This window comes from Takifugu rubripes, chromosome 11 (assembly GCF_901000725.2).
Source record: "Takifugu rubripes chromosome 11, fTakRub1.2, whole genome shotgun sequence".
NCBI classification, from domain to species: domain Eukaryota; kingdom Metazoa; phylum Chordata; class Actinopteri; order Tetraodontiformes; family Tetraodontidae; genus Takifugu; species Takifugu rubripes.
In genome coordinates, this window is record NC_042295.1 from 12,522,352 (window position 1) to 12,549,187 (window position 26,836).

The 26,836-nt window shown below is 43.2% G+C and overlaps 2 protein-coding genes across 2 annotated transcripts in view; one reads left to right on the forward strand and one right to left on the reverse strand.

The window, feature by feature from the left end:
- Positions 1-765: 765 nt before the first annotated feature.
- On the reverse strand, positions 766-6,266 carry trpc4b (transient receptor potential cation channel, subfamily C, member 4b). Its single transcript, XM_003968633.3, has 11 exons — positions 6,148-6,266; positions 5,669-6,051; positions 5,069-5,587; positions 3,348-3,684; positions 2,961-3,100; positions 2,551-2,864; positions 2,254-2,449; positions 1,982-2,176; positions 1,865-1,906; positions 1,700-1,789; positions 766-1,613 (listed from the first exon to the last, which is right to left on the reverse strand). Exons 2-11 carry the CDS (start codon positions 6,044-6,046, stop codon positions 1,074-1,076), a joined length of 2,751 nt encoding a protein of 916 aa, XP_003968682.1. The 5' UTR covers positions 6,047-6,051; positions 6,148-6,266; the 3' UTR covers positions 766-1,073.
- An 8,311-nt stretch (positions 6,267-14,577) lies between these two features.
- The window catches only part of frem2b (FRAS1 related extracellular matrix 2b), a 34,400-nt gene continuing 22,141 nt past the window's right edge, over positions 14,578-26,836 (forward strand). Inside the window, exons 1-2 of the mRNA XM_003968574.3 lie at positions 14,578-19,754; positions 20,381-20,470. Of these exons, the coding sequence (XP_003968623.3) occupies positions 14,744-19,754; positions 20,381-20,470 (5,101 nt within the window). The 5' untranslated portion in view covers positions 14,578-14,743. The remainder of the gene's footprint in view (positions 19,755-20,380; positions 20,471-26,836) is intronic.

Below are 26,836 nucleotides of genomic sequence, written 5' to 3' on the forward strand. Positions count from 1 at the left end.
TCTTATATGTATAATGCAAACGCGTGTTTAAGGACATGTGACTTCATCTCTGCTGCCATGTTAGCGGAGGCTGCCAAACTCGATGCACCGATGGTGGATTTCATTTACAGATGGTGAGGACAAGATTCCAAACATCTGGCTGCAGCTTAAAATATGTATTTGGCTGATTATGATCACTTAAAGACCCACAGCTGCAAGCATGTAGTCTGACGATTTTAATTCGATTTAATTGCTTCATGTCATTCGAACTGCTATTCCCTTCATTTAACGCTAGAGGGCGAAAATAGCAGCTTTTTTCAATGAACGTTGTCTAGCGGTAACTGGGTCTTCTTTCCTGTTTAATATTCAGGGACAAATATCAATGTAATTTAATTGTTTTTAGTCGTAGATACAGGTTATAATAATAATAATGACGCATTTATGTATAATAATGATAGTAAACTAAATTTATTGCACAGGCACACGTCATGCTTCCTAAAGGCTAAAAACTGGGAGTGGGGGGAGATTTGGCAGCGTTGTTTTATTTATTTTCCACTGTATTTACTGGGTTCTCTGTACAAAAGACCATAAGGTATACAAATGTGTTGTGGGAATGTGTTTCAAAATAAAAGATTCTGTTTCAGCACGGGGGGGGGGGGGGTTTGTAACGATCTTGTAAAGATTTATTGGTGTTCTTTTTTTAATAAACAAATGTATGCATGGACTCACATGATTGCCTGTACGTGCACGTGTGAGTAATAAACAAAGAAAAATACACCATTTGAAATTCGGGTTTTTATTCGATTAGAAGAGACTGTAATTAGTTCACAGAGCACAGTGTACATTAATGAGCGCATCATAAGATATAAGATGACTAACGCATGCGAGGTATAGATATAGCCTGTCTGAAAACACAGTCCTGGGGTTCATTCTATGATTGGTGTTCAATATGACTTGTTGGCTTCAAATAGGAAGCTTAAATATATACCGGTATATATAAACCTAAGTCATTAGGGATTTCTTTCAGGTTTGTTTTGATCAAGCATTCACTATACTTTGAATATATGTTAAGGACTGGGTTAAGGCTAGGAGTTTTAATATTTTTGGGGACCGCTTTCCACTTTCTGGCCAAGCTGCATGGAAAAAAGTTCAATTTCCCGAATGTTGCTCTCCACTTTCTGTAAGATGTCCTCGATCTCCTTCTTGGGCTGATGTTGTTCCTGGTCTTCTTTGGCAGAAGCGGATGCATCCTGCACCGGTGGGGAAGAGATTTCATCACATTCCTGGGAGGAAGTTTTGCTTTGTCTCGAGAGCTGGTCAAAATCAAACACCTCTTTCTGCCGTTTCCGGTGCATTTGTCCTTTCTTCCTGGACGTAGGACCAGAATCACTGACTTCCTTCTGAGAGAAGGTGGTGGTGTGAGCGGCTGTGCTCTCTGCGGGTGCAGAGGTGGTCCCGTCTATGTCTGGTATCTGCATGGGTGCATCATTGGGTAATAGCGGTGAATATTTAAATGAGTTTCCGGGATAAGCCAAGGTGGAGCTGGCCACTTTGCTTGAAACTCCACCTCTGCGTTTACTCTTCATCATTCCCAGGACTTCATAGCGGAAGCTGGAGATGTCCTGCTTCAGCTCCTATGTTGAGGGATGGAAATGAGACGGCAGCAGTGATTAGACCACAATAAAAAGGCTATTTCAAAGTAAAATATTCAAGGGAACACCTTAAAATTCTCTTCCGTCAGGCTTCTCTCAGTTTTGCCATCTCGGATCATCGCAGCTACATATCGCTTTACAAGGTTCTTCAAGACTTCCTAAAAAAAATAAACACAACTGCCAGTGATTCACCTGTAGAAAACATACACTAACAAATTTCAATAAACGAATACCTGATATTCGTGGTTTAATCTCACATTTTCAGCCGCACGTCTCTGAAATGAAGGAATAAGGTAACAGTGTTACATCATTAGTGTTTACAACTCTGAACTAAATAAACCATCACTTACCCCTAAAGTTTCAAAGGTTTCGAGCCTCTTAACACTCTGCCTCTTCAGCAAATGTTTCTTTATCCATGCAAAAAGGTAATAAACAGATTTTGGACTGGGTATTATATTAAATGGTGACGGTAAAGTCCCCCCTTCTTCAAAATAGCTCATCCACAGTTTTGTTCTTGCAAATTTCCACTCAATATCCGCATGGTCCTATAAAGCAAAGCAAATTTTATTTATCCAAAACCAAAATGCAGGGGGAGGTAATGTGGTAAAGCGGTACCACTCACAGCAATATGCTGGTAGGAGTTGTTCATCATTGCAATTAGCATGTTCAGAAGCACGACAAGGGAGATGATATTATACGTGCCAAACATGGTGGAGCCCACAAACTCAGTGAATTCATGTTCTGGTTCCACATTAGTCACATAGAGGGAAATCAGGCCAAATATGGACCAAAATAAGGACTGCAGTGTCTCAAAGAGCCTGAGAAGGACACAACCATGTATCACAAAGAGTGGAAAGCACATAATAATTAATTACTTAGAACCAGTTTTGCTGCGGCTAATCTATTAGCCTGAACTTACGTTGAGAAGGCATTGTTCTGCTGATTACACCGAATACCTTTGCAGTTGTTACTCCCCTCGGTTTCATAATAAAAGTAGAGCTGGTTGAGCCCATTGGCAAAGGCTAACAGCACCAGCCAGTAGATGAAAAGGAACTTAAGGATGTCCAAGAGCATGCGGCCCAGTGAGATCTGCAGCGGGCCCAGATGTGAATTGGCAGTGAAGAGGCAGATGAGCCGCAGCGAGCTAAAGATGTTGGCAATGGCAAACAAAGACTCTGCCACCAAGGTGGGGTGCCACATTTCCCAGTTGCATCTGGGTTTCTGCACACTGTACTGTGAAACAAAACACATTGTGCAGTTATTTTGAATACATAAATTCATGCACAAACACAATTGACATATAACTCTCCCTTCGAAGTGGTATAGTACCTTCACATAGGCAAGGATCTTCAGAGAAATGGTTGCAATATACAGAGAATTCATGATGAAGTCCATTAGGTTCCACCAGTCATCTATGTAGCCTTGGAAGCCACTGTCCCACATTTGCTTTATCTCATTCCAAATAAAACCTGATACCAGACAGAGCAAAACGAGTCAGAATTGCAAATGGAAAACCACCACCATCATCATCCTCATCCTCATCCTCATCATCATCATCATCAGGAAACAGACTGGACAAACACTCAATGAGTGGTGGGAACAGCTGTTTACAGTCATGATCGCAGCCTGTTTATCAGTGCTCAGATGTTTGTTACTGGTGTACAAATGGCCGGACTTGTTGTGGTTCGTTTATAGCATGAGTGTGCTGCAGATTACCGAGGACCCAGGGCAGGATCATCCATTCCACAGTGGTGGGAGGGGGGCCCTGCAAGTTGGGCAGGGGAGAGGCTATGTGCTGTGAGGCCAAGAAGAGCAGGAAGAGGAAAGTCAGGTAGGAGGCAGTGTGACAGATGAACTTGATGAAGGGCTTACGGATGAACAAGCCATAGCGACTCTTTGGGGAGATCAGGTAGCCGATGGACAGCAGCGGAAAGATAAGGCCGATGAAGATGCATGTGAGGAGCTTTACTGCCCAGTGGCGCCTCCTCCAGCCCGGGAACTCATCGTACCACCGAGATGCCAACAGTTGCTGACAGTTGGGCTGAGCAACAAACTGAGTGAAAGAGAAAGACAAATCTGGCCAAAATTAGAGATGTAACATAAGAAAGCAACTACAAGACAACAAATCTTTTTCATGCCTGTAAATAAGGATATCTGTTTCCCATTAACATCTGGAGATCTGTTGTAAGCGTCAGTTGGACGACTGCAGATGTAGATGGATGTTAATTCAACCGTAACCACGTTAGAACCAAATGGATTCCCATCACAGTGTGCATCGATTTGTTGCAGATGAGCTCATCTGTCGGCGCAGAATCTGACATTTTTAATGTTTCCTGCCACTCCTCCCTTGTTGTGGTGTGACTGGTGACAGAAGGTGGCGTCAGGTGGGATCAGATGTTGTCTGAGGACCATCCTGGAACGTAATATCTCAAAATCCTTTCCGTCCCTTATTTGAGGCTTCAAAAACCAGAATGAATTGCACCTTAATGCACTAGATTCGGCTTCTTTTTAGCTAATTCTGTGTTAGTAATGAAGAAAACAATAATTTTATGAATGCACTTTAGAAGAAACCACATTTATCACCCATTAAAACGTTGAACGGCCAAGCATAAGCGGGAAGGCGATAGCATTCTTTGCACCACCACATCCCAAACATGCACTTTGACAAGCTCTTACAGGTCACTGGGGAGCGTCCCATTATAACTTAACAGTTCTGCGAAGTTTTAAGACTTTTTCTTCAGACCTTTCATTTGCAAAAGTGAGGACACCACAGACCAGTTGATAAGATCAGCTCTGCTGGAAAAGCAAGGTGACTCTATAAAATAAAACAATGCTTGATTTGAAATTGGTAAAGAAATGTTAAATGTGGGCTGTACATAAGTTATATTGCTTTCTTAAATGGAAGTCTCTGTTTCTAACTAATTTTACTGCAGTCTGACTGTACACAAACTGGAACAAACTGGTATAAAAGTCAATTGGTGCAAAGGTGCAGAGTGAGAAATATGATTATAGTTTAGATTTTAAAAAAATCCTACTGTATAATTTTATAGTGTTTCCAAAAAATGACTGAACACTGACAATATTAAGTGGATAGATGTCCCCGAGAAGACAATAAGGCTGTAAAAGGGTCCCTCCCTAATAAAAATATTATCAGTTTGTATCTGAGGGAAATGACCAACACTTATTCCATCATTATGGCCAATTATCCATTTCTCCTGGGGCTGTCTGAAAGCGTGACTGTAATGCATCGCTAAAAGCCATCCTGTCAATTACATGTTGTTCCAGCCTCCCAGAGGAGATCTCCACCCATTTAAGACGTTTACAGCTTTCTTTTAATGTTGTCGCACTTCTGCTCCTAATGCACTAAAATGGGTCTTTGAAGAAAAGACACACAACAACACACCACGTCATAGTAGCCAACAGAAGTCAGCTCGTACCTCTTTTTGGCTGTATTTGATGGCCAGCTTCAGTCGGGCCAGGTCGTTGGTGTTCTCATCCATCAGAGGGTTGATGTCATCGCGGTAGTTGAGGATAATCTCCAGCTCCTTGGAGCTCCGGGTCTGGTCCAAGAGGTCCTTTGCAAATTGTTTACACATGCGAGAGAGCTCTTCGTACTCCGACTTGAACTCGTTCTCCACCGTGCTGAGCTCCTTCAGCTCCCAGCTCAGCTTAAAAGCCGTAAGGAAAGGATCCTCGCTGGAGAGGGCGATGAGCGACGGGCTGGCGAGGGCCTTGTAGATGTTGAGGTGGGAGCGCGAGTGCCGGAGGCTGTCCACGTCTGAGCAGGACACGCACTCCACGCAGTTGCAGTGCACGGCGTGAGGCTGGGGTATGGAGACGCCTCGCTGGAGGAGCAGCTTGATGATCTCGTAGTTGTTGGTGTGAGCCGCGAGGATGATCGGGGTGATATCTGGGGTGAAATCTGAAAACTGTCTATCCAGCAGAACCGGCAGAACCTTTTTCCAGGGACACACAAAGAAATTCAGCTAAGGAAACCGAGCTGTCAGGAATCTCTGTGTAAAATAGGTTTAAACTACCTGTTTTTCCCCTCTTGGCTTCTTGTGGTTGAGGAGCAGCTCCACGGCACCCACCACTTGTTTCCGGATGGCGTGCAACAGGGCATCTCCCACGTAGACATTATAGCTGAGCAGCAGCTCAATGATCTCCAGGTTCTCATTTTCAATGGCGATGAGCAGGGCCGTGCGGCCCAGAGGGTCGATGCAGTTGATGTTGATCCTGAAATAGATCTCAGCCTCTTCTAAGGCCTGTTTCACACTGGAATAGTCCCCCTTCTCGACGGCCCCCAGGTAGGCCCTCTCCAGGGCAGAGAGCTCGGATTCAGCCCTAATGATCCGCAAAGGGATGCGATCTCTGTAGGAGGAGTTGTTGGATTTCCTGTAGTACAGCTGGGACATGGTGGCTACAGACAGACAACACAGGACAATCGTCTGAGTTGATCTTTGAGGCGAGACAAATAGTTTGACACGTATCAGAAAACAAAACAAACCCAACTCACCTTCTGAGGTGGGATTTCGAATCAGATAGGAAACCAGCTTGGCCGAGACTTCGTCCTATCCCTGAAGTGTCCACAGGAAAGAACAAATCTGTCATGAGATCCTCTGCCCACCCTTTTTCTCCCTCTCTCTCTCTCTCTGGGCCATTTAGGATAAACTACTGACCCGCGCATTTTCCGGAAAAACACGTGTCCGCAACAGTGACAACGTGCACAAACACCATTCAAAAACACCCTCTTTTGTTCTGCGATGTTGTGGCCCAAATAAAAGCTTTTTTACTTTTCTTTTTTTCCAGAGGAAATGACAGCTATGACATAGAATACATAATACCAGTTTATTGTGGGTTACATAAGGTAAACATCAATCTGGTTCTGCCAGGAGAAACAAATATGGTTCGATGTATGTGGTCAACCTGATTACAACAATATGATTTATTAAGGCTACAATGTGGCACCAGTGTAAGAGTCCATCATGTGTTCCAGAAACTTGTACCATAACCTCCATCCAAATAATGTTCACAATCCTCTGGGTTAACAAGGAAAGCCTTAAATGGACTGAGTAATTATGTGCACATCCTTTCCCCATTAAGCTTTCAGACACTGCTGCAATTACTGTGGCTTGGTAAACAACTATTGAAGATCTTTGTATGTATGTCTTTCTAGAATGTGAATCAGTCACTTAGAAACCCTTTTAATGTCCATTACATGTGTGAGTGTTGTTTCCTCCATTTGGTCCAAAGAAGGAGACGTTTGTCAATGACTGCTTCATGTTTTTAATTTGGATCTTATGAAATGATAAAGATTGGAACAATTTTGTAATCTGGAACTTTATATCAGAAAATAAGTTTTTATTTGATTAGAGGTGATCTAATCAAAGAAATAATAAAAAAATAATAATCATTGACCGCTGATTTAAAGATTTGTTGTGTAATGGTTTCAATTGTTCAGGTTTTAGTTTTGAGTCAAATTGCGGCAGGAACTGCGCATTCACATCCAGCGCGTCCTCCTTCATCATCTGGCCTTGGCAAATGTGCGTTTTCTTGCAGATTGTGTGCGTGTGAGACAGCGTGTGCGTTCCCTTCTCCCTGAATCAACAGGATGTCTCACTTACAGGACTTGTGGTCGTTACAATCATCTCCAGAGCTATTATCTCATCACACTCATTGCAGGGCATCTGTGAGCCAATCTGGTTTGTGCACTTGCTAATATGATTACACCAGCACCATCTTATCTGGCAGCACAGCGGGGGGGGGGGGGGGGGGGGGGCGTTTCAGGACCAAATCCAATACTGGCTATTTTTCATATGTTGCGCATGCAGCGCAACCTTCTATTTAGATCCTACTGAACTACATTTGCACGACATGGAAAAATGCCCATTGTTTAGCGTTTGGTAGCTCTGCTAGCAATTACCTTTTGACAGTTGCCCAATCACTTGCAACTGCATGAGCTAAAACAGCCGCTGGCCGTATACTAGGTGCAACAGCAGCTGCTGCATTTCCATTTATAGTCCCGTGTTGAGTTTTAGTAATACAGCTGCTGCATGGTTTGCTGCTTGTTTCTACCCGGAGGAGAGCTGGAACTTTGACAAGAATAACAGGGTCTTTATAAATACCTGTTTATGTTAAACTGGCTGCCAGTACAGCTGTCTCAGCCATCAAAGCCAGTGGCGCGGGATTGGTTTATGTACTGTTGTTTTATTGTGTACAGGATAGATCAGATTTGCATCGTAGCTTAAAGGTACATAATCCGTATGAAAATACTTTATCTCCGAATGCAGAATGTTTTAGCCATGAAAGTGTCACAGAGCGGTGAGAAATACTGAAACCTCGGTCACCACTGGAGGGCAGACCCATTTCAGTGAGCAGATGCCACAGCTCCATTTCTGTTCAGTTAATTACAAGAAAACTGAAGAAAGAAGAAGCAAACATCCAACAAAAGTTAATGTTCACTGAGGCTTAGCAAATCTGGGCCAAATGTTTGTTACTACAGACCCCCCTGACCTACTTCCAGCATGGTGATAACTGCTTTCCCTTAAATATGCAAAGACTCTCTTTTTCCTTTACCAGTACTTGGTGTTTGTGTCTTTAATTTTTTACGATAAAAAACATGCGCACACTTTGAAAAGTAAGAATTCTCACCAAAAACCTTCTCGCTTAAGTTGCAGCGGTGAGGCCTGAAAGCAATTCCTGCAGACATTTCCAGGATTTAGTATAAACTGGGGAGAAAGTCTGTTCTAAAATATTTAAGAGGCACCATAACAGAGTTTGAGCTGGGGTTAATAACAATGGGCCAGATTCACGAAGCGTTCTTACGAACAAATTTGTTCTTAAGTCCCACTTACGAACAGTTGACGAAGATTGTGGCATTCACCAATTTCTTCTTATCCTGGATTTATTCGTAGGTAAGAACAAATCCTACGAACACTCAGGAGTACTCTTGCGCACATTTCAGTGCCGACATGTTGGCATGGTTGGGTTTTCTTCTCTTGTGCAGTTCAATAAAATTCAATATTACAATGATAATTCTGTCATATTTATTTATTTATTTGTTTATTTCCTATTTTTGGTGATTTACGGAGAATTTTAAAATTACGTAAATGTGCCAATGACTTAACATTAATCAACCAAATTGGAAACCATGCCAAAACTGTCTTTTTATTTGATTTTATCTTGATTTATTTTATTAGGGGATCGAGGATATGCCCTGGCTCCCTGGTTGTTGACACCACTGACCAACCCTCAGACTCCACAGGAGTTTTATTCAATCAGATGCATGCGCGCAGTCGCTCCACCATTGAACGCACCATCGGCATGTTAAAGGGGCGCTGGATGTGTTTGGACACAGAGCCACAACCTCGTGAGGATGTGCGTCCTGACGCAATGATGGGGCCAGACTGCAGGCACGCGGTTCACGTTCGAGCGCGATTAATTGCCCGTTTGTGAATAAAATGCATTATTGTCACAATCCGAGCACAGCTTTTACACGTTTATTTTTTTTTTTACATTCTTCTTTTTTTACATTCTCGTTGATTTCTTCAAGCGTGTTGGCTATAGTCATCAGGGTTGAGGCAATTTTATCAAGCGTGTTAGCCATCCTTTCTTGATTGTTCAACACGGCGTCAGAAATCAGGCGTGGAGAGGCAAGCTTTGGGCATTTCGCTGCTTTTTGCTCTGTCTACAGGGTCCTGCTGCAGTTCCTTTTATGGGCATTGGTGGGCGGTGACTTATGCTAATCGTATGTTAATTAGACTCACCTGGCACGCGCTTTCAATTTACGAACAGATGGCATTCATCAATCTAAGAACACAGCCGCGAACAATTCTGGGGCTTACGAACACGTTGATGAATCCGACGTAGGGTTTTCTTAAAAAACTTCTTAAGGACAACTTAAGAAAGAATCTAAGAAGATTCGTAAGAACATATTGGTGAATCGGGCCCAATGATTTCAACTGAGATCAAATACATTTTCATTTTTCAATGCACCTTTTCTGAGCCACGAGAGGCTAAAACACTAATAACAAAAACATCTGACCCTTTTAAAGTCACTATTGTTACATGTACTGAGTCCTACGTTCTGTCAATTAGACTGTGTCGGCCAGGTTTTGACCTTGTGCGTCAGCCAGCGGCTCTGTGACAGCATCATGAACTGGCTCATTAGATCTGGTAAGAAACGTGTCAGTTTGAACCTCCGCTGACCCGTCGAATCAAGCTTGAACTATAAAATTAGTGTCTGGAATAATTATTTTAATGGTCATTTTATGCCATTTCCATGTAATCAGACTTGATAGTAAGATTCCTCTTTATTACTCCAATGATATGATGGAAGAAATAACAGGAATTAAAAGCCAGTGATGCTCCCCAATTTTAAATTTAAGAAAGAACAAGCTACCATGAAAGTCTTATTTTGTTGTCTAATCATTAGCTTCTGGCAAAGACACTGAATTTATGATGGATTACACTGGCTCTGACCTTTATCTACAACTGAAACTCAATAAATCTATTTTTTCCCCTTCAGAATGATGTAGTTTGACGTGCTGTAGATTGTCTTCCAGGACTCAGCGGGAATCAGCAGGCGATGATGTCCGGAGGTTATAGGTTCTGTTTGTGTCTGCAGGTGTATTTACCAAACTCTGGGCAACATCCCATCATCTGACACAAGTCAGCGTGAGTCTGTCAGTTTATGTACAGATGCTTATTAGAGTTGTCAGAGGGAGGCATGTGTGTGTGCGTGTGTGTGTGTGTGTGTGTGTGTGTGTGTGTGTGTGTGTGTGTGTGTGTTTTCTTGTACTTGCCACATACCTAATAACAAAATACTCACTCTCCAAGCAAAGTGAGGACATTTTGACTGGTCTTCACAACTTAAAAGGGCTGTTAGGACTCGGGTGAGGTTGGAGTCGGGTGTAGGTGAGGGTTAGGGAGTAATTTGGGATGGTTGGGGTGAATAACTTATGTCTATGCAAGTCCTCACAAAGATAGAAGTACAGGTATGAGTGTGTGTGAGTGGGTGGGGTGGGTGCGGGGGTTGGTCATGGCTGAAACTTCCAACATAAAAAGCACCTTGTTACAACAGTTAACTCTGACAGATGACAGCTGACTTTAGCGACTTGCGAGTAATGGAAAGATTAAGTCAATTACAGCCTGCGGGGGGACTTCGAAATATTTCAGACATCCTACAGAACGCCAGAACAATAGGAGCACACACGGACACACGAGGCCGTCAGTTTTTATCGTGTCAGAGTAAATCTAATCAAATACATTCTGAAAGGCACTTGCTTCCTTTGTGGGGAGATTACTCTTGATATTAAAACAATAACGGTGGATTCGAGCGCGTGAGGAGGCCTTTTAATGCTGTTTTATATTTTACGGTATTGTTGCTGATTTATTCAGCAACTGCAGATCAAGCAAAGCAGGGAGAATGCTTTTCAGCTAATGGAGGCAGAATTAAAGTCCCTCTTCATGAAGGAATGCATCATTCATTTTAATAGAACAATGTGGAGAGCATCGCCAGGCGTGTTATTTTTATTGCATCTGCTTCTTATTTATATGTGTGATTTCCTCAAGAAAAAGACAAAAACAACAAAAAAAAAAACCACTTCCCCCGGGGGTCATAAGCAATTTGCACTCTTGTTTTCTAATAATCCCAACAGAAATCTCTCAATCAAATTTTTTCCTGTTGATAATGTGACAGCCCGCCGATGTCCCACAGTGTCTCTCACCAGGTTTCTCCACTTATTTCTCCTTGTGCAGCATAAATGAGCTCGGTCTGCAGGGTGGCGTGCATGCTAAGTGTCTTATAGCCTCAAAATCAGGAATAGGAAGGCTTTAGCCAGGGCATCTGGCTAAAGTCCAATTAAACCATGCACCCTTTGGCCTCTGGGTGACCACTCCTCTGTAGGAAGCTCGGGAATTTCATTTTTTAAATAAAAATTTAAAGCCTGAAGCACAAATTGCAATTTTCTGTTAAGGACGGATGGTTAAACATCTGCTGAGCTTTAATTGCACCCTCAGCTGCTGCCACGTCATTTAGGATAGAATAGTGAAAACCATTTTGACACTAGACTGGGGGCCCACAATGGCTTGCCCTCTTAGAGGGTTGTGAGCAGAGCATTCCATTCAGTACTTTAATAGTCTTTAAAATTGCATTGTGCCTTTAAAGGCCCAACAGTCTCCCACAATCAACCATTATAGATAGATGGATTTATAGTATTTTAATCTCATGTCTTGTCATGTTTTGATAAATGTGTATTTTTGAGTCAGGTGCGTCACAGATAAGGATTCTTGTCCTAGTTCTTAGAACCTCTTGTTTCCTGTTGGGCCCTTTTCCTCTATTTTGGTCATATATCTTTTTTGTGAAGCAGAAGAATGAACCTATTTGTTAAGAGCGTGCTCTAAATAACCTGGGCCTGTTTTCTAAGAAGTGCTATCGCTTTATCACTTTACACTATCGCCGCACCACACACACCTGGCTTTTTTTTTTTAGAAGAAGAAATAAATAATATAATTAAACTTCAGTGGTTCTGGGGTCTTTCTAGTTCTGTGGTCTCCCGAGAGGGAAATAAAACAGGGACGACCGATCTGGCTGCAGGATTGGCCGCGAGTTGTGTTTCTGTGGGTTACACACTTTGCTTTGGTGAGGTTAGACTTCAGAGAAGCTGATGTCACCAATCTGGAATCAACCATCAAAAGAACTGTTGCTGAAAGGAATGTAATGAACTAAAAAAGCACTAATGAGCTCGGTGTTGCAGAGGCTTTGCTGTTTAAAGGGGAGCTACAGGTGTGAATAAACCTGATACATTTATGCCACAATAGATTTAACCAAAGCCAATAGCAGGTCACAAAAATGCATAACAATAAGAGGAACCTTAGTATTGTTTAGGGTTAAGAATCGACATTAATAAATGATTTCTAGCCACATTTGTCATAATGACAAGGTGGTGTTAACTTCAGGGACCTAACGTGATATATACATCTGTTAACATGATTACAGGGTGAAGACAGGACAGGAAAGAGGACGAAGGAAGGAATTTAACCCCATAAATATCAGGAAATTAGATACATTTAAATGAATTTGTTTTCTGTCAGCACAGGAAAATGATCCTCTAAATAAATGAGCATCAATGACATAAAAACAATGACATAAATGAGGACTTAAGCAAATGGAAAGTTGGTCATTTGCTGTGAGTGTTCTGCAGGGAGAAACTGCTTAATGGATAAAAGAAAAAACCTGACATGAAGAAAAGAAGTGATGTGCAATGTTGCGTGGCAACCTGCATAACATTCTATAAGACACCTGCACATATGGATAGTGATTGGAATCCCACGTTATTAACTGGCAGCTCCATTTAGTTCATCTTTGGGGAAGCCTTTGCTGTTTCCAGTAAATTTGATGTAAACCTGATATGACAGAATATAATCCAACTTCCCCCTTGCCTCAAAAATAAATCTGAAGTTTTGGGTGTGATCCAATTCCCTCTCACCATCGCCGCTGTCAGAAGTTTCTATTCATTTTCTTTTTCATTTTCTCATGTAACTAGGAGCTGTCAAGGCCTCGGGGCTATGCCTTGGAGTTTACTTGGCTATATTTATAATTGGAGTCTGTCAACAGGATCCAGCGCATCTTGGCTGGCACGCTTTGTTATGGCAGCTCCCGTGTATTGATTTCAACACGTTCCAGCCGAGAGGGGTTTGTATGTTATTAATGCCCACCCATAGGCAGGTGTGGACACAATGGCTGCACAAATATATTTATGGATAGAATAAAAATCAAATGAAAAGGATCAGAGGGCACCGGGCAAAATTTCTCCAGGCAATATTGAGCTCCAGGCATGCTATACATCAGCATAGGAAAAGCTTATTGGTGTTGATCTCTGTGCAAAGACTGTGATTTATAATGTATGATGACAAATGGATGTAGTTATGGGCCTGCTTCTGTTGTTTCTTTAAAAAAAAGACTATACATATATATACACATTAAATACATTAAATTTTATTGGTTTTATTTTTTCATTTTAGCTAGGGTATTTTTTTTAATTTCGTTTTTTGTTTTTAATTGAAGATTGTGTCACTCTCCAACAGATATAAATCTCATTATATCAAAAATGCAATGTCCCTGTCTGAACGCTCACAAAAATCAAAGCCACCTTTCATCTTGAGAAGGCAGGGTGACCTGGCCTTGTGCTGCCTTTCACAATGGCTGCGTGGGTGTCCTAATTGACACCGGATTCAAAGATGAGCAGTAGCAGAGCGGGAGGCAGGCTTCATCATGACTGGGCTTGTGAGCAGTAAGGGGAGACTGCCGGAGGGGGTGGTTTCTGAGACACAGAGGACCTATGCGTTGACAGAACAGTGGAACAAGAACTAGGCCAAAGCAACCGAGCAACTGCAAGAACTTTTGAGCTCAGCAGTTGGTTTTACAGAAGAATTACAGGTGATTAATACCCCCTTGACCGTGGACGCAGTCTTAATTGTGATGGGCTTTCTGTGCACAGGAGCTGCACTTTGTGTGCAGCCCTACCGTGATTCCTAACTTGGAGCATCCTCTGCAGCACAAACCACGAGAGGGAGACAAAAGCCTTTCCCCGATAAAGCTTCCAGACATTGCTGTGCTTCACACTTGTCTCGGGGAGCATTTAAGAACATTCAAGAAACTCTGAGCGCAATTAATCATTGAGTCGTTCGGGAAAGCGATATTCCTGGTCCCTCAGCAGGTTATGAATCTCTCTACGTGCCTCCTCTTTACTTTTCTCTTCTCCTGGTCTCGCTATTTTCATCACGAGGAGGTCCAGCCTACGCGACATCGTTTTTTTGTCTGCCCAGAATGGCACAAGGCACGGCCATTTAAAGCTCTGCAAGACGCATTCCAGCGGAGATCTTAGCCAATCGGCTGGAAGGAGGGCGTAACGCACGGTACTCTGGCAAAGCAGGAGTATGAAGTTCAGGTTATCGGTGTGTCGCTGCTGTGACAGAATGGTGCGCCTCGCCGTCCGCGGATGCACGATCCTCTCCGATTCTACATTTCTCCAACTTTAACCTGCCACTTTTGTTTTACGCGGCTGCATGCGCAAAGTTCCACGAGTGTTTTCTGAGGCTCTTCGCTCCAGATGGCTTGGATTAATCCTCCGCATCTGCACGGGACTGGCGCCGCTTTCTTCATGATTGCCGTGATTCTGACAGGTGATGCACTTGCGCAGGATTTGAACAGTTATGGGTTATTCTACGCCTTGAGGTCCGAGCTGTCGGAGGACACTATATTGGTTGCCAATAATGGGATCCGTGTGCCTTTCGGGAGATCAGTGTCCATTGATCCCGTCAACGATCTGGTTACCCAAGTTCAGCCCGGAGATAAATGTACCATAACAGTCTTGGACAACGATCCCTTGTCTCAACGGCCCGGACACCTGTCTCCAAAAAAGTTTCCCTGTGAATTTGGCCCGAATGACGTGAAATATTCTCACTTTGGCTCCAGGAGTCCTTCGAGGGATAGAGTGAGATTGCAGCTCAGGTATGACACTCATACTGATACCATTATCATACCTTTTATGATGGAGATAGAAGTAATTTTCACACAGCTGGAAGTGCTAACCAAAAATATGCCACTCACAGTCGAGAAACTGCTCGGCACCAGTAACGCTATCGATAGAAGGATTTTAGAATTCACCTACGATAGAAGTGCACAGCAGTGTAAAATAGCTCCTCTGTCCAATGGGAATGTGCTGCCAAGGTATGGAAAACTTGTGGATGAGCACAGCGTTGGAACAATGATGGACTGTGACGAGTTTATCAAAATGAACGTCCGGTATCAGCACACGTTTCCTGTGAAGTCACCGAACAGAGATTACATTCCGATGCTGGTAGAGCTGCACGATAAGGAGGGTAATATGCTCAAGCAGGAGTTTTTCCAAATTTTGGTGAGGATCAGGGAGGGAGAGGAGAACACTGCGCCGAAGCCCAGCTTTGTTGCCATGATGATGATGGAAGTGGATCAGTTCGTAATGACAGCAATAACCACGGACATGCTGGCTGCCGAGGATGTCGAGTCTAATCCCGATGAATTAATATTCAACATCACATCCCCTCTGTCGATTGAGGAAGGCTACATAGTGAGCACGGATGATAGAAATTTACCAATAACCTCATTTTACCAAGGAGACCTCAAAGACTTGAAAATTGCCTACAAGCCCCCTGCTGTGGACTCAGACTCTGAGCGGATTTTCCAGATTGAGTTTGAGGCTGTGGACACAGAGGGGGCTGTGTCGGACCCCTTCGCTTTCATGATTGTCGTAAAGCCGATGAACACGTTGGCCCCAGTGGTGACTAAAAACCCCGGCTTGTTACTGTACGAGGGTCAGTCCAGGCCTCTGTCCACTTCGCAGAATCTGGAAATCAGCGACGAGGACAATTTAGACAAAGTCAGAATCACTGTAATTGATGGACTGAGGCACGGAGACCTGACTGTTCTGAGCTCCAGAAGGAAATTCTTCACCCCAGGTGACCTAGATGCTGGAGTTGTTATTTATCAGCACGATGGCAGCGACACCTACAGTGATAACATAATTTTCAGGATGACAGATGGCACAAATGAGGTGGAGTTTCTCTTTCCAATCACCGTTGTTCCAACTGATGACGAACCCCCTATAATCAACGCCAACACCGGCCTGGTTTTATTCAAAAATCAAATGATGCCAATCTCCTTACTCGCTCTTAGCGCAGCAGACATCGACTCAGAAGATTCCTCAATCAAATTCACCATAGTACCCCCCTTTTCCACAGTCGGGCAGGTGTTGCTGCGTCAGTCCGAGGCCCCAGAGGACCCGTCCACCTGGAAATTTAACACAGAGGACGAATTATATGAGAAAGTAGTCATGGAATGGCTGCAGCAGGATATTATTGATGGTAAACTTTTTTACAAGCATATCGGCCCTCACAGCACCAGCACGGTCATGGATCAGTTTTCATTTAAAGTTCAAGATGACAACGACCCTCCGAACCAGTCCGGTGAGAGCTCTTTCATTATCAAAATTATCCCCGTCGACGATCTCCCACCCGAGCTCTACCCAGGCACGACGCTACAAATGACCGTGCAGGAGTATCAGCTTACCTACTTCCGGAAGAAATTCCTCCGTTACACTGACCTGGATACGGAGGACCGTGATCTGAAATACACTGTCATCCAACCACCAACAGACACGGATGAGAACAGCCCTGTTGTGTTGGGAGCTCTGGTATTATCTGAAAACCCAAATAAGAAAATCACCTCTTTTACCCAGGCACAGATTAACCACCACAAAATAGCATACAAACCACCGGATCTTGAGCTCGGAATTACCACTCATGTTCTGCAGTTTAGGTACACCGTGGAGGATGTGTCAGGAAATAAAGCAGATGGAGTTTTTACCATATTGTTAAAGCCCGTGGACAATAAACCACCTCAGATCACAAACTCTGGATTCACTGTTCTTGAAAGCAACACGCACGTCATCACGAGTGCGGAGCTGGACACTTCCGATACAGACACAGAACGCGCGCAGATATCTTTCATTGTCACCCAGCCTCCTGTGCACGGACACTTGCGGCTTACATTTAACTACATGAGAAAAGGAGACACGTTCAGCCTGGAGGATATCAAAAATGGCAGAATTTCCTACATTCACAACGGGGACGAATCCGCTGGCGATACAATACAGATTGATGTTAGCGACGGGGTCCACGTTGTCCCGATTACGATAAAGGTTAATGTGAAGCCAGTGGATGATGAAACGCCAACAATCAGTCTGCCTGCTGGCACACTTGGCTCCTACATAGACGTACAGGAAAAAGGATCCACGGAAATCACAAGTAATGTAATTCAGGGAAGAGACGAGGACACGGATGATCTCCGTCTGACCTTCATTGTTGAGGACCCACCATCGCTGGGTGAAATTCTGGTGAGAGGTGTCCCATCTGGCACATTCAGCCAAGCTGATATCATTAATGGCTATGTGGTATATGCTCATACTAGTGGGGAGATAGGCTTCACCACAAAGGAGGACTTTTTCAATCTCACTTTAACGGACATGTCTGATGAGTGGACTGTCGGAGGAAATAAGGTTACAGGGGTCAGAGTTCATGTAACTATTCTTCCGATGGACAATCAAGCACCAGAGGTCTTTGTGGGGCCACAGTTCACCGTTAAGGAGGGCGAGAAGAATGTGATTCAAAATCTTCATATCTTCGCACATGATGCAGACACGCCCCTCGATGACCTCCACTGTACCATCATTGTGCAGCCCACTTCAGGCTACGTGGAAAATATCTCCCCAGCCCCAGGCTCTGAGAAATCCAGGTCCGGGACAGCCATTAGTGCTTTCACCATTAAGGATATCAGGCACAATCACATTTATTATGTTCAAAGCATTCACAAAGGAGTGGAGCCTGTGGAGGACAGGTTTACTTTCAGATGCTCTGATGGCATCAATTTCTCTCAAAAGCACTTTTTCCCAATCTCCATAATCCCCTCCAATGATGAAAAGCCGGATATTTTCATGAGGGAGTTTGTCGTTATGGAGGGGATGAACATCGTCATTGACACTCCCATCTTAAATGGAGCCGATGCAGATTTTCCCCCAGATCCGCTCACATTTGTTGTCAGCAAACCTCCCAAGCATGGATTTATCCTCAATCAGCTCACCACCGGCACTGTTCCTGTCACCAACTTCACCTTGGATCAGATCAGGGAGGCCTCCAGCATTGTTTACGAGCACGATGACTCTGAGACCTCAGAAGACAGTTTCGATATAATCCTGACGGACGGAAAATTCACCGTAGAGAAGACAGTAATTGTTATGATTATCCCCGTAGATGACGAGACCCCAAGAATGGCAATCAATGATGGCCTTGAAATAGAGATAGGTGACGTGAAAGTCATCACCAGCAATGTTTTAAAGGCTACTGATCTGGACTCCGAAGACGACACGCTAACATATATTATTCGGTATGGACCCGGTCAGGGCTTTTTACAGAGAACGACGCCTCTTGGGACACTGGAAAATATCACGGTTGGAATGAACTTCACACAAAATGAAGTGAATCAGGGTTTAATTGTATACATCCACAATGGCCAAGAAGGGATCCGTGACCTTGTCAAATTTGATGTGACGGATGGCATCAACCCTTTGATTGACAGGTACTTCTATATTACCGTGGGTGGAATAGATATGGTTTTCCCCGATGTTGTTAGTAAAGGTGTATCCCTCAAAGAAGGAGGCAGGGTTACGCTGACAACGGACCTGCTCAGCACCAGTGATCTCAACAGCCCGGATGAACACTTGGTGTTCACAATCACCAGAGCACCGATGAGAGGACACTTAGAATGCACAGATTCGCCAGGGACTCCCATATCATCGTTCACACAGCTGCAGCTGGCTGGCAGCAAAATCTACTACATCCACACTGCCGACGACGAAGTGAAAATGGATAGCTTTGAATTCGAGGTGACCGACGGCTATAATCCCGTGTTCCGCACATTTCGCATTTCAATAAGTGACGTGGACAACAAAAAACCCGTGGTGACGATACACGGCCTAGTGGTGACTGAGGGAGATAACAAGCTAATTACCCCCTTTGAGCTGACAGTGGAAGACAGAGATACTGTTGACCGCCTCTTGAAGTTCACAGTCACTCAAGTCCCAGTTCATGGCCGCCTGCTCTTTAACAGCACACGGCCCGTCACCTCCTTCACCAAACAGGATCTGAATGACAACATGATCAGCTACAGGCACGATGGTACAGAGAGCTCAGAGGACAGCTTCTCCTTCACTGTCACCGACGGCACTCACACGGACTTCTACGTATTCCCTGACACCGTTTTTGAGACCCGAAAGCCTCAAATGATGAAGATTACAGTACTGCCAGTGGATAACGGAGTACCTCAGATTGTGGTCAACAAAGGTGCACCGACACTGCGGGTTCTGGACAGCGGCCGCCTGGGGGTCGTGATCACCAGAAAGTCACTGAAAGCAGAAGACAACGACAACATTCAGGAAACTGTCACCTTCAGGATTACTCATGCGCCGAAGTACGGCTACCTGATCAACCTCGGCAAAGGCAACTCAACCATCAACACTTTCACCCAAGGTAACAGCATTTTATTTTACATTACTGTGTCGCACTGTTAGATTTGGGAAGCACTCTGCAGGGAAGGTCGTTATGTGCTGTTTTCTTTTGAGCCCACACTGTAGCTCATTTTTGCTGCTGAGCAAAAAATATATAGTTTTGAAAGTCAAGTCTGTTTATGGAGCTGGAGTATGCCAGTGCCTCGGGCTCACAAGACCCAACTCGAGGAGTGCATTTTTCAAGTGTGCCTAATGTGTTTGGCTTTAGGAGAGGACTTGAGGTGATTTACAGATTACCAAAGTCACACAGTACGAGGGAATTAGAGGCATGTTCTGTGCCTCTATTTACCAAGCCACTGTCAGCTTTCCCCTAAGTGGCTTGTTAGTATTTGAACATTTGTCACACAGTTAAACAGACCGTAAATAAAGCAATAGGCTGGGCATTTGGTAAGTGCTGCTTAGGTAGGCCCTCACACACATACATACATACACACACACTGATCCTCAAAAACACAGCTATCTCGTCTTGTCACCATCACAGTTGTCAGTTTTTATTATTCTTTGGCTCATCAGTTTAGATTCCCACTCAGCATGCAGGCACACTTATTAATAAAGATTAATATTTACGCAAATACTTCTGCTTTTCAGCTGACATTGATGATATGAACGTATGCTACATCCTGAGGGACAGAGCCAATGCCACAAATGACATCTTCTCCTTCTCGATTGAAGACAGCGGTAAGCGAACACGTCCTCTCTAAATTGGGCTCCGTGGCACACCTTCACGCCTGAAATGAATCAGTTTCAGCCCAACTCTTGAAGACGGAAATATTGAATTTTTCTCTCCATGAATTTCTGAAACTTCACTCTTCTTGGCTAATCTGTTTATGTAACTTTAGAAAAATCTCCATTTACTGCTACATTTAAAAAAAATTCACTTTGCAAGTTGTTTCATTCTCCAGAAAAGTGTGGCACGTTTTAGAAAAATATAATGCTAATCTTATCAGTCCGAAAGTAGTTTGCCCATTTTGTATTCATATGGGTTTATGCATATGTAACGAGTATAACATTTAAACGAGAGCCTCCCACCACTGTAGATGTGTACCCAGACTGAGACCGTCGTGCTGGTGTTGCTGATTAGAAGAAGCAGTGTGCTTGACTGTGTCCTATTTGATACCACTCAGAGTGAACACAGTCATTTTCTGATAGGGTTGCTCTTTTCCTATAATCCCTTCAGTGGCCCTTACACATTTTCCCATCTCTCTTTCGGGAATAATTTGAGGCTTTCGCTATAGATCCTCATGATAACATCAATATGTACATGGGTTTCTAGCAAGTGATGACTAAAATGGTGAGGGTAAAAATGGCTAGGAGACATAGTGAGGGGTTTATTTGGTTCATTTATAACTCTCTCAGTTAGGTTATTTGTCATAGGATATCTCTCTTGTCCCCATTTTAGCCTTTCTAGTTTGCTCACTGACATAGTTGCATCCAGTGTTGTGCTAGTGGGGTTTTAACTTCCAAAAATAGAGCTTATCTTTCCATGTCTTTTAGTTTAGGAAGCAAACATGTGTCATCCTCGACAATAGGCAACATTGAAATAAAACACTTGATTTAAAACTTGATTTAATTACTTAAATCAAGAAAGGTCTCATTGCATGACCCTTCCATATGGGCTAGACACACTCTGCACTGCAGCGTACGAAGCAGTCTATGAACATTTTTTTAATAAGGATCAAGCGGTACTGGTGGCTGCTCTAAATCCCCAGACAGCGCCTCCAGCACTTTGAAGAGTCTTGTTAGGGAGGAGCTGAATACTGTAGACTGGCATAGAGCTGCTCTCTGTCATGTTCAGTCATGGAAAACACTTCTCTTGTGGCGGCTCCATATTTGGATTACAGGTTATTCTATAATCAAATTTTATAATTAAACATAAAAAATGTACAGTACATTGATCAATTGATCAGTTTTATGTTCAGCAGCACCCAGTGAGATGTTCCATTTGTTCACTGGAAACAAGAGAAGACCTGAAGTTGCACTTCAGGTTGAAAAGGGCAAACCAACGTCTTTCATTATGTATGTTTTAAATAATTCATACTGACTGCAAGATGGCTCTTTGTCCTTTAATCTATGACTTTAATTGCAGTTCAGGATGTGATTTTGACTTTAGTGTGTTCCCACAACGGTACAGTAAAGTGAAATTTATTATGTACCATCCAAGTAGCAGATTTATCTGTTGGAGCAGAGATGAACAGGCTCTTGGGTGATGGATTGTCTTGGTATAAGAGCTGAGTTCTTCAGCTGAGTAGAGTTCAGTGCCAGCTAAACTTTAAATAGAATATATGTGAACTAGGAGAAGCTTTAGGAGTAAAGAATAATATGAAAATTCTGGCAAATTTACAAATACCACAATGCTGCCAAATGTTAATGTTAATTTACTTCCTTCCTTTTTAGCAAGGAATTATGGTCCTTTTATTAAGGTGGGTTTACGGGTGTTATATTTTCAGCTGTCTTTCTTGTCAGACTTGAGTGAATAATCACACTGCGCTGAAATTACACACACTGCTGCGTTTTCAGAGAAATCGGGACACCAAATTCAATAATGGAGAATGTGTTCTTATTTTCTTTACAAGGCTGGTATCTGTATGTTTTGGGGTGCTTGTTGTCAGGTGAGTTAACCTTGCAACACAAACTCACACATACACACACGCGTGCGCGCACACAAACACACTTGACAGTTGTGTGTGGAACTTAATCCCTGTCTGACTCGACCAAATCTGTCGACATCAAGGGCGATGGTGTTGGCAGACACACTACTGGGCTCCTTTTGTTATTCTTCATCCAGGCGTTTGCCACCATCCTTTTTTATGCTTTGCTGTCAAAAAATAAACTGCAAAAAAAGTTAGATCTAGATTATGAAATTAATTATGTGTGGGTGAGGGTAATTTTTTTTTCCCATGGAAATTTGCAGTTCTCTCCTAAACAAGCTCATTCCATTTGTTATTTTGCTACAAATAATCAAATATCAGTTCAGATCGCTCTTGGCGAACATCATCTTTGTGAACAAGCATTTTGTGTCAGTGGTAAATCACCGTTTTTCTGTGAATTCACCCTCTTATTTAGGAAGACTTTTTTAAGCCAAATCTTCTCTCTGTGGATCCTCGATTTAAAATCGAATGCAGTATAATTTAAACTTTCATCAAATCACCAGTTTTTCTTTTGAAAGAGCGATGGATGGATGGATGGATGGATAGATAGATAGATAGACAGATAGACAGATAGATACTATAGATAGACAGATACTATAGATAGACAGATACTATAGATAGATAGATATGATAGATAGATAGATAGATACGATAGATGGATAGATAGATAGATAGATAGATGATAGATAGATAGATGATAGATAGATGGATAGATAGATAGATGTGCTAGTCTTATGCTGCTAAAGTATGAGTCTGGATCCTCAGTTAGCAAAGCAAACATCCCCCAAACGCCACCCCATGCCCAGACTTGTTCCCTGGATGAGGATGCGTGTCATCATACCTGCCTCAGGTTATCAGTCTAGCAGAACCAAGGTTATTCAAGCACCGAGTTTGTAGAAATACCATCTTTTTCAAGGAGAAAAGCTTGTTGGCTGAGTGAGTTTTAAAGGAAGATTTCTCGCCGTTCAAACCCGTTTGACGACATTGCGCTTTTACACGACTACCATTTCCCAAAACCAGCAAGAACTCAGAAGAGTCGGTGCTGTAAATGTTATGCACTTAACCTTTTTATAGAAGCAGAGCTTTTGTTGAGTTTTGCTGAATTAATTTGGAAAATGTGTATTGTGGCCTCTGAGTCCTTGCAGCAGGGCATGAATACTTTCCTCAGCCCTGCTGCCTGACAGTCCTGCGACAGCTGGGCTGCAGGCTGCCCAGTCAAGACTTCAGCATTGGAACCTACAGAATTCACCTCTTTTGTATGCAGATTACACACACACACACACACACACGCGCGCACGCACACACACACACACACACACACACACACAGGGCAGCACCCACATCCAATAATCAGAGAAGAATCTGGCTAAATGTTGCATTAAGATGCCAGACATCAGCTGCAACTTAATTGGTAACTGCTTTGTCTTTGATTTCAAGCTGCTTTTCCCTTTGATTAGAATGCAATCATCTATGCCAAGAAAAACAGCCTCTCCTTTCACTCTGATATAATCAGTGTTTCAGGAAACCCAGAAAATATATACAGAAAAAGCGGTAATTGAAAATGCCACGCACTTTGAAGCAGGCTCCCGGGAGATGGTTTGCGTTTCATACATTCGGAATGTTTTCCAAGAGCAATCTTATATGGTGTGGGGAGAAGCCTTTTGGGGATTATGTGTGGGGGATCAAACTCCTCCTCACCCCCACCTTAACCAGTGTTTTCCCCTGTAAATTGAGCCTGATATGCAAGATAATCATGACAAGATATGATAAGTCACCTGCGGTAGTCGAGGACCAGGAGGGAAGAGGAGATGAAGGAAAGAAGTGCTCTCGAGCTCTCCAGATTGGTGGGGGCAAGGCTCTCTGTTGCCTGTAGTGATGGCTCAAATGTGCTGACATGCACTTCCCTCTTTAAATAAGCGGGATTGATGTTGACAAGTTATGAATGAAGTAGGTAACTGTGCATATGCAGCCTCATCTGCATATGCATAGAAACAGTGATGTAATTACTTGTAAGGCCTACAGGAATAATACCTCATCTTTTTTTCCACCGTGTTGCTTCGTGCAGAATAAAAACAGGCGAAATAATGTGTTCAGAGGAACCCTTCCCCCAATGAAGATACTGAGGAATCTCTTGAACTTGACTTGCTTGGGCGTATCTTCCACAACAACTACTGTACTGAGGGATGGGATGCAGAATTGGAGAGGCTGCAAGTTTAGCCTGCTGAGCTACCTGAACAGGTAGCATTTAAAATCCCTAACCTATTGACTGAAGCTCTTCCCAGCAGCATCAAAGCTATTTTAGGGTGTCTTTCAATATTCTAACGGTTATGGCTGGTCAAAGAGTCACAAATAATAGCCTTTTTGAGAAGAGAACATTCAGTGCTCCTGGCGCCGTGTGACATCTTCAGGGTGACCTGCTAACAGGTTTAATTTTAATTTCCGCTTAACTTCTAAGGAGAGCTGATCATTATTCAAAAATGCATTTATTTCAAACACAGGGCTGAGGGCGAGTGTGCCTCTCATTCCTCATCTCTTTTGACATTTACCTTTATATTCAGCTGTAATATTTCTTTATGTGTTTGAAGTAAACCTCATTACATCCGTGGAGCGAGCTGCTCCTCGGGTCAGAATCAAAGCTGCTTTTTCAGGTTTCTTTGGGTAGATAGATTTTAATAACTGCATCTAGTTCCAATTGTCGTGTGCTGCTGACTTTGACTGGATAATTCTTTTCAAATTAACATGTTTCTTACCTGGTTGTGCTTGAAAATCAAAGAAATACAAGAAGAGTAGAGGGAACTGCCTTTGAACATACCTTTTCAGGTTCAAAACTTTAGTTTGTTTCATTACACGGAGTAAATAATAATTAGGGAGACAGCGGTGTAAGTCCTTAGACATGCTCTCCCTTCTTTACATGCACCCCAACATGGTTATCTTTAAAAAGCAGCATATACTTAAAGTCAGTGATTCCTCCAATCGTGAACAACAAAGCAAAGACTTCTTAGAGAATTAGCATTCAGCTTTTCAGGTAGCTCTTTCCTCTCAGGCGTAAAACCCCTTTCGTATGCAAGGATTTGCAGGTAACAAGTTTGAACCGCAGCAGAATCCCGTTTTAAAACGGTTGCGAGCCGATGCGTCTGAGAACATCCTCGTCAAACAGCCGCCTCTATTAGTATGGAGCTGGTGAGTCTGTGGGACTGGGTTTTATATTCTATGGCCTCACACGGCTGCTTTCAGCAAACAGTCCACCATTATTCGGTCTGACAAGAGAGCAAACACTGTGCATTCACATGGGTCAAGAAACGCCACCCCCCCCCCCCCCCCCCCCCCCCACACACACACACACACACACCTCTTTTTGTTAAGTCCCCGCACTGCGTCCTTATCTTGCCTTGTTTCCCCCTTTTTCTTGCTTCCCTGTGCATGTTGGTGTTGTTTCACCCCCTCTCTTCCATTCTGTCACCAGCAGCATCGCGGTCTGGACCCATATTTAACACAGACATTCAGCAGTGCAACTTCATACTTGGATTCCAGAATCACAATCAATTATCTGCTACCTCAGCCCCAAGGTAGCACATTTTCAAATAAATCGCTATTTATTGGCAGTCTAAGTGGTCCACGAACATCAAATTTAATAAGAATTTGCTATTTCCTCTTATCTCTTTCAGCGATCTCCAGACTTGCTGAAATTGTAGTCAAAGGACAAACTTGGGCTCTCACGACCTTCAGGGTGTTTAAGCTGTGCATAATTTAGTAGCAATGAGGAAGAAACCCTTGATTTTTAAATCCACACTGACCTTAACGAGAGAATGGAGCCGCTAACTCAGCCTTTTGTTGGTATTTCCACTGTTATTAAGAGTTCAGGCTCTGTTCTGTAAACCGCGTAGCGAGCTTTTAATTAGGACACTTGAGGCTGGGCGCTCTTTGACAGGCAGGAATGCCATTCAAGGACAATTACAGAACACTTTTTCAGATCTAACCTATGTGATCGGAAACACATTGGCAGCCGCGACTTTAAGAAGTCTCGATGGGCTTGAAACTCTTTGATCTGAAAGTGCGTCCCAGTTGGGATGGAAAAGCAGCCGTGCACTTTTGAATCACGACAGCGTAACCATAACACGCAATAAGACGAACTCACCCAGGTCTGCGTTCCGTCCTGGATGATACAGATATGAGCAGCGCTTAAGCCGACGCTTGGCAGCAGTAAACCCTTTGCCCCCTGTTTGAAACCGGTAACTCACAGCTGAGAACATCTTCTGCAGAGTTGCAGGCGGCTTTATAATCCTTGAGGTGTTTAGAAGTATTTTGTTTGGACTAATATTTCCAGGCGGATCTAATAGGATTATCCTTAAAAGCATAAACTTTGTATCTCTTCCCCGTATTTGTGCCCGTAGCTGCA

Bases quoted from the DNA above. Each gene is read 5' to 3' on its own strand.
- trpc4b (XM_003968633.3), bottom strand. From the start codon at position 6,046: ATGTCCCAGCTGTACTACAGGAAATCCAACAACTCCTCCTACAGAGAT. The intron at 5,588-5,668 runs GTAGTTTAAACC...CCCTGGAAAAAG, and splicing joins AGCCAAGAGGGGAAAAACAG to GTTCTGCCGGTTCTGCTGGA. The intron at 1,614-1,699 runs GTGTTCCCTTGA...CCCTCAACATAG, and splicing joins TGACGGAAGAGAATTTTAAG to GAGCTGAAGCAGGACATCTC.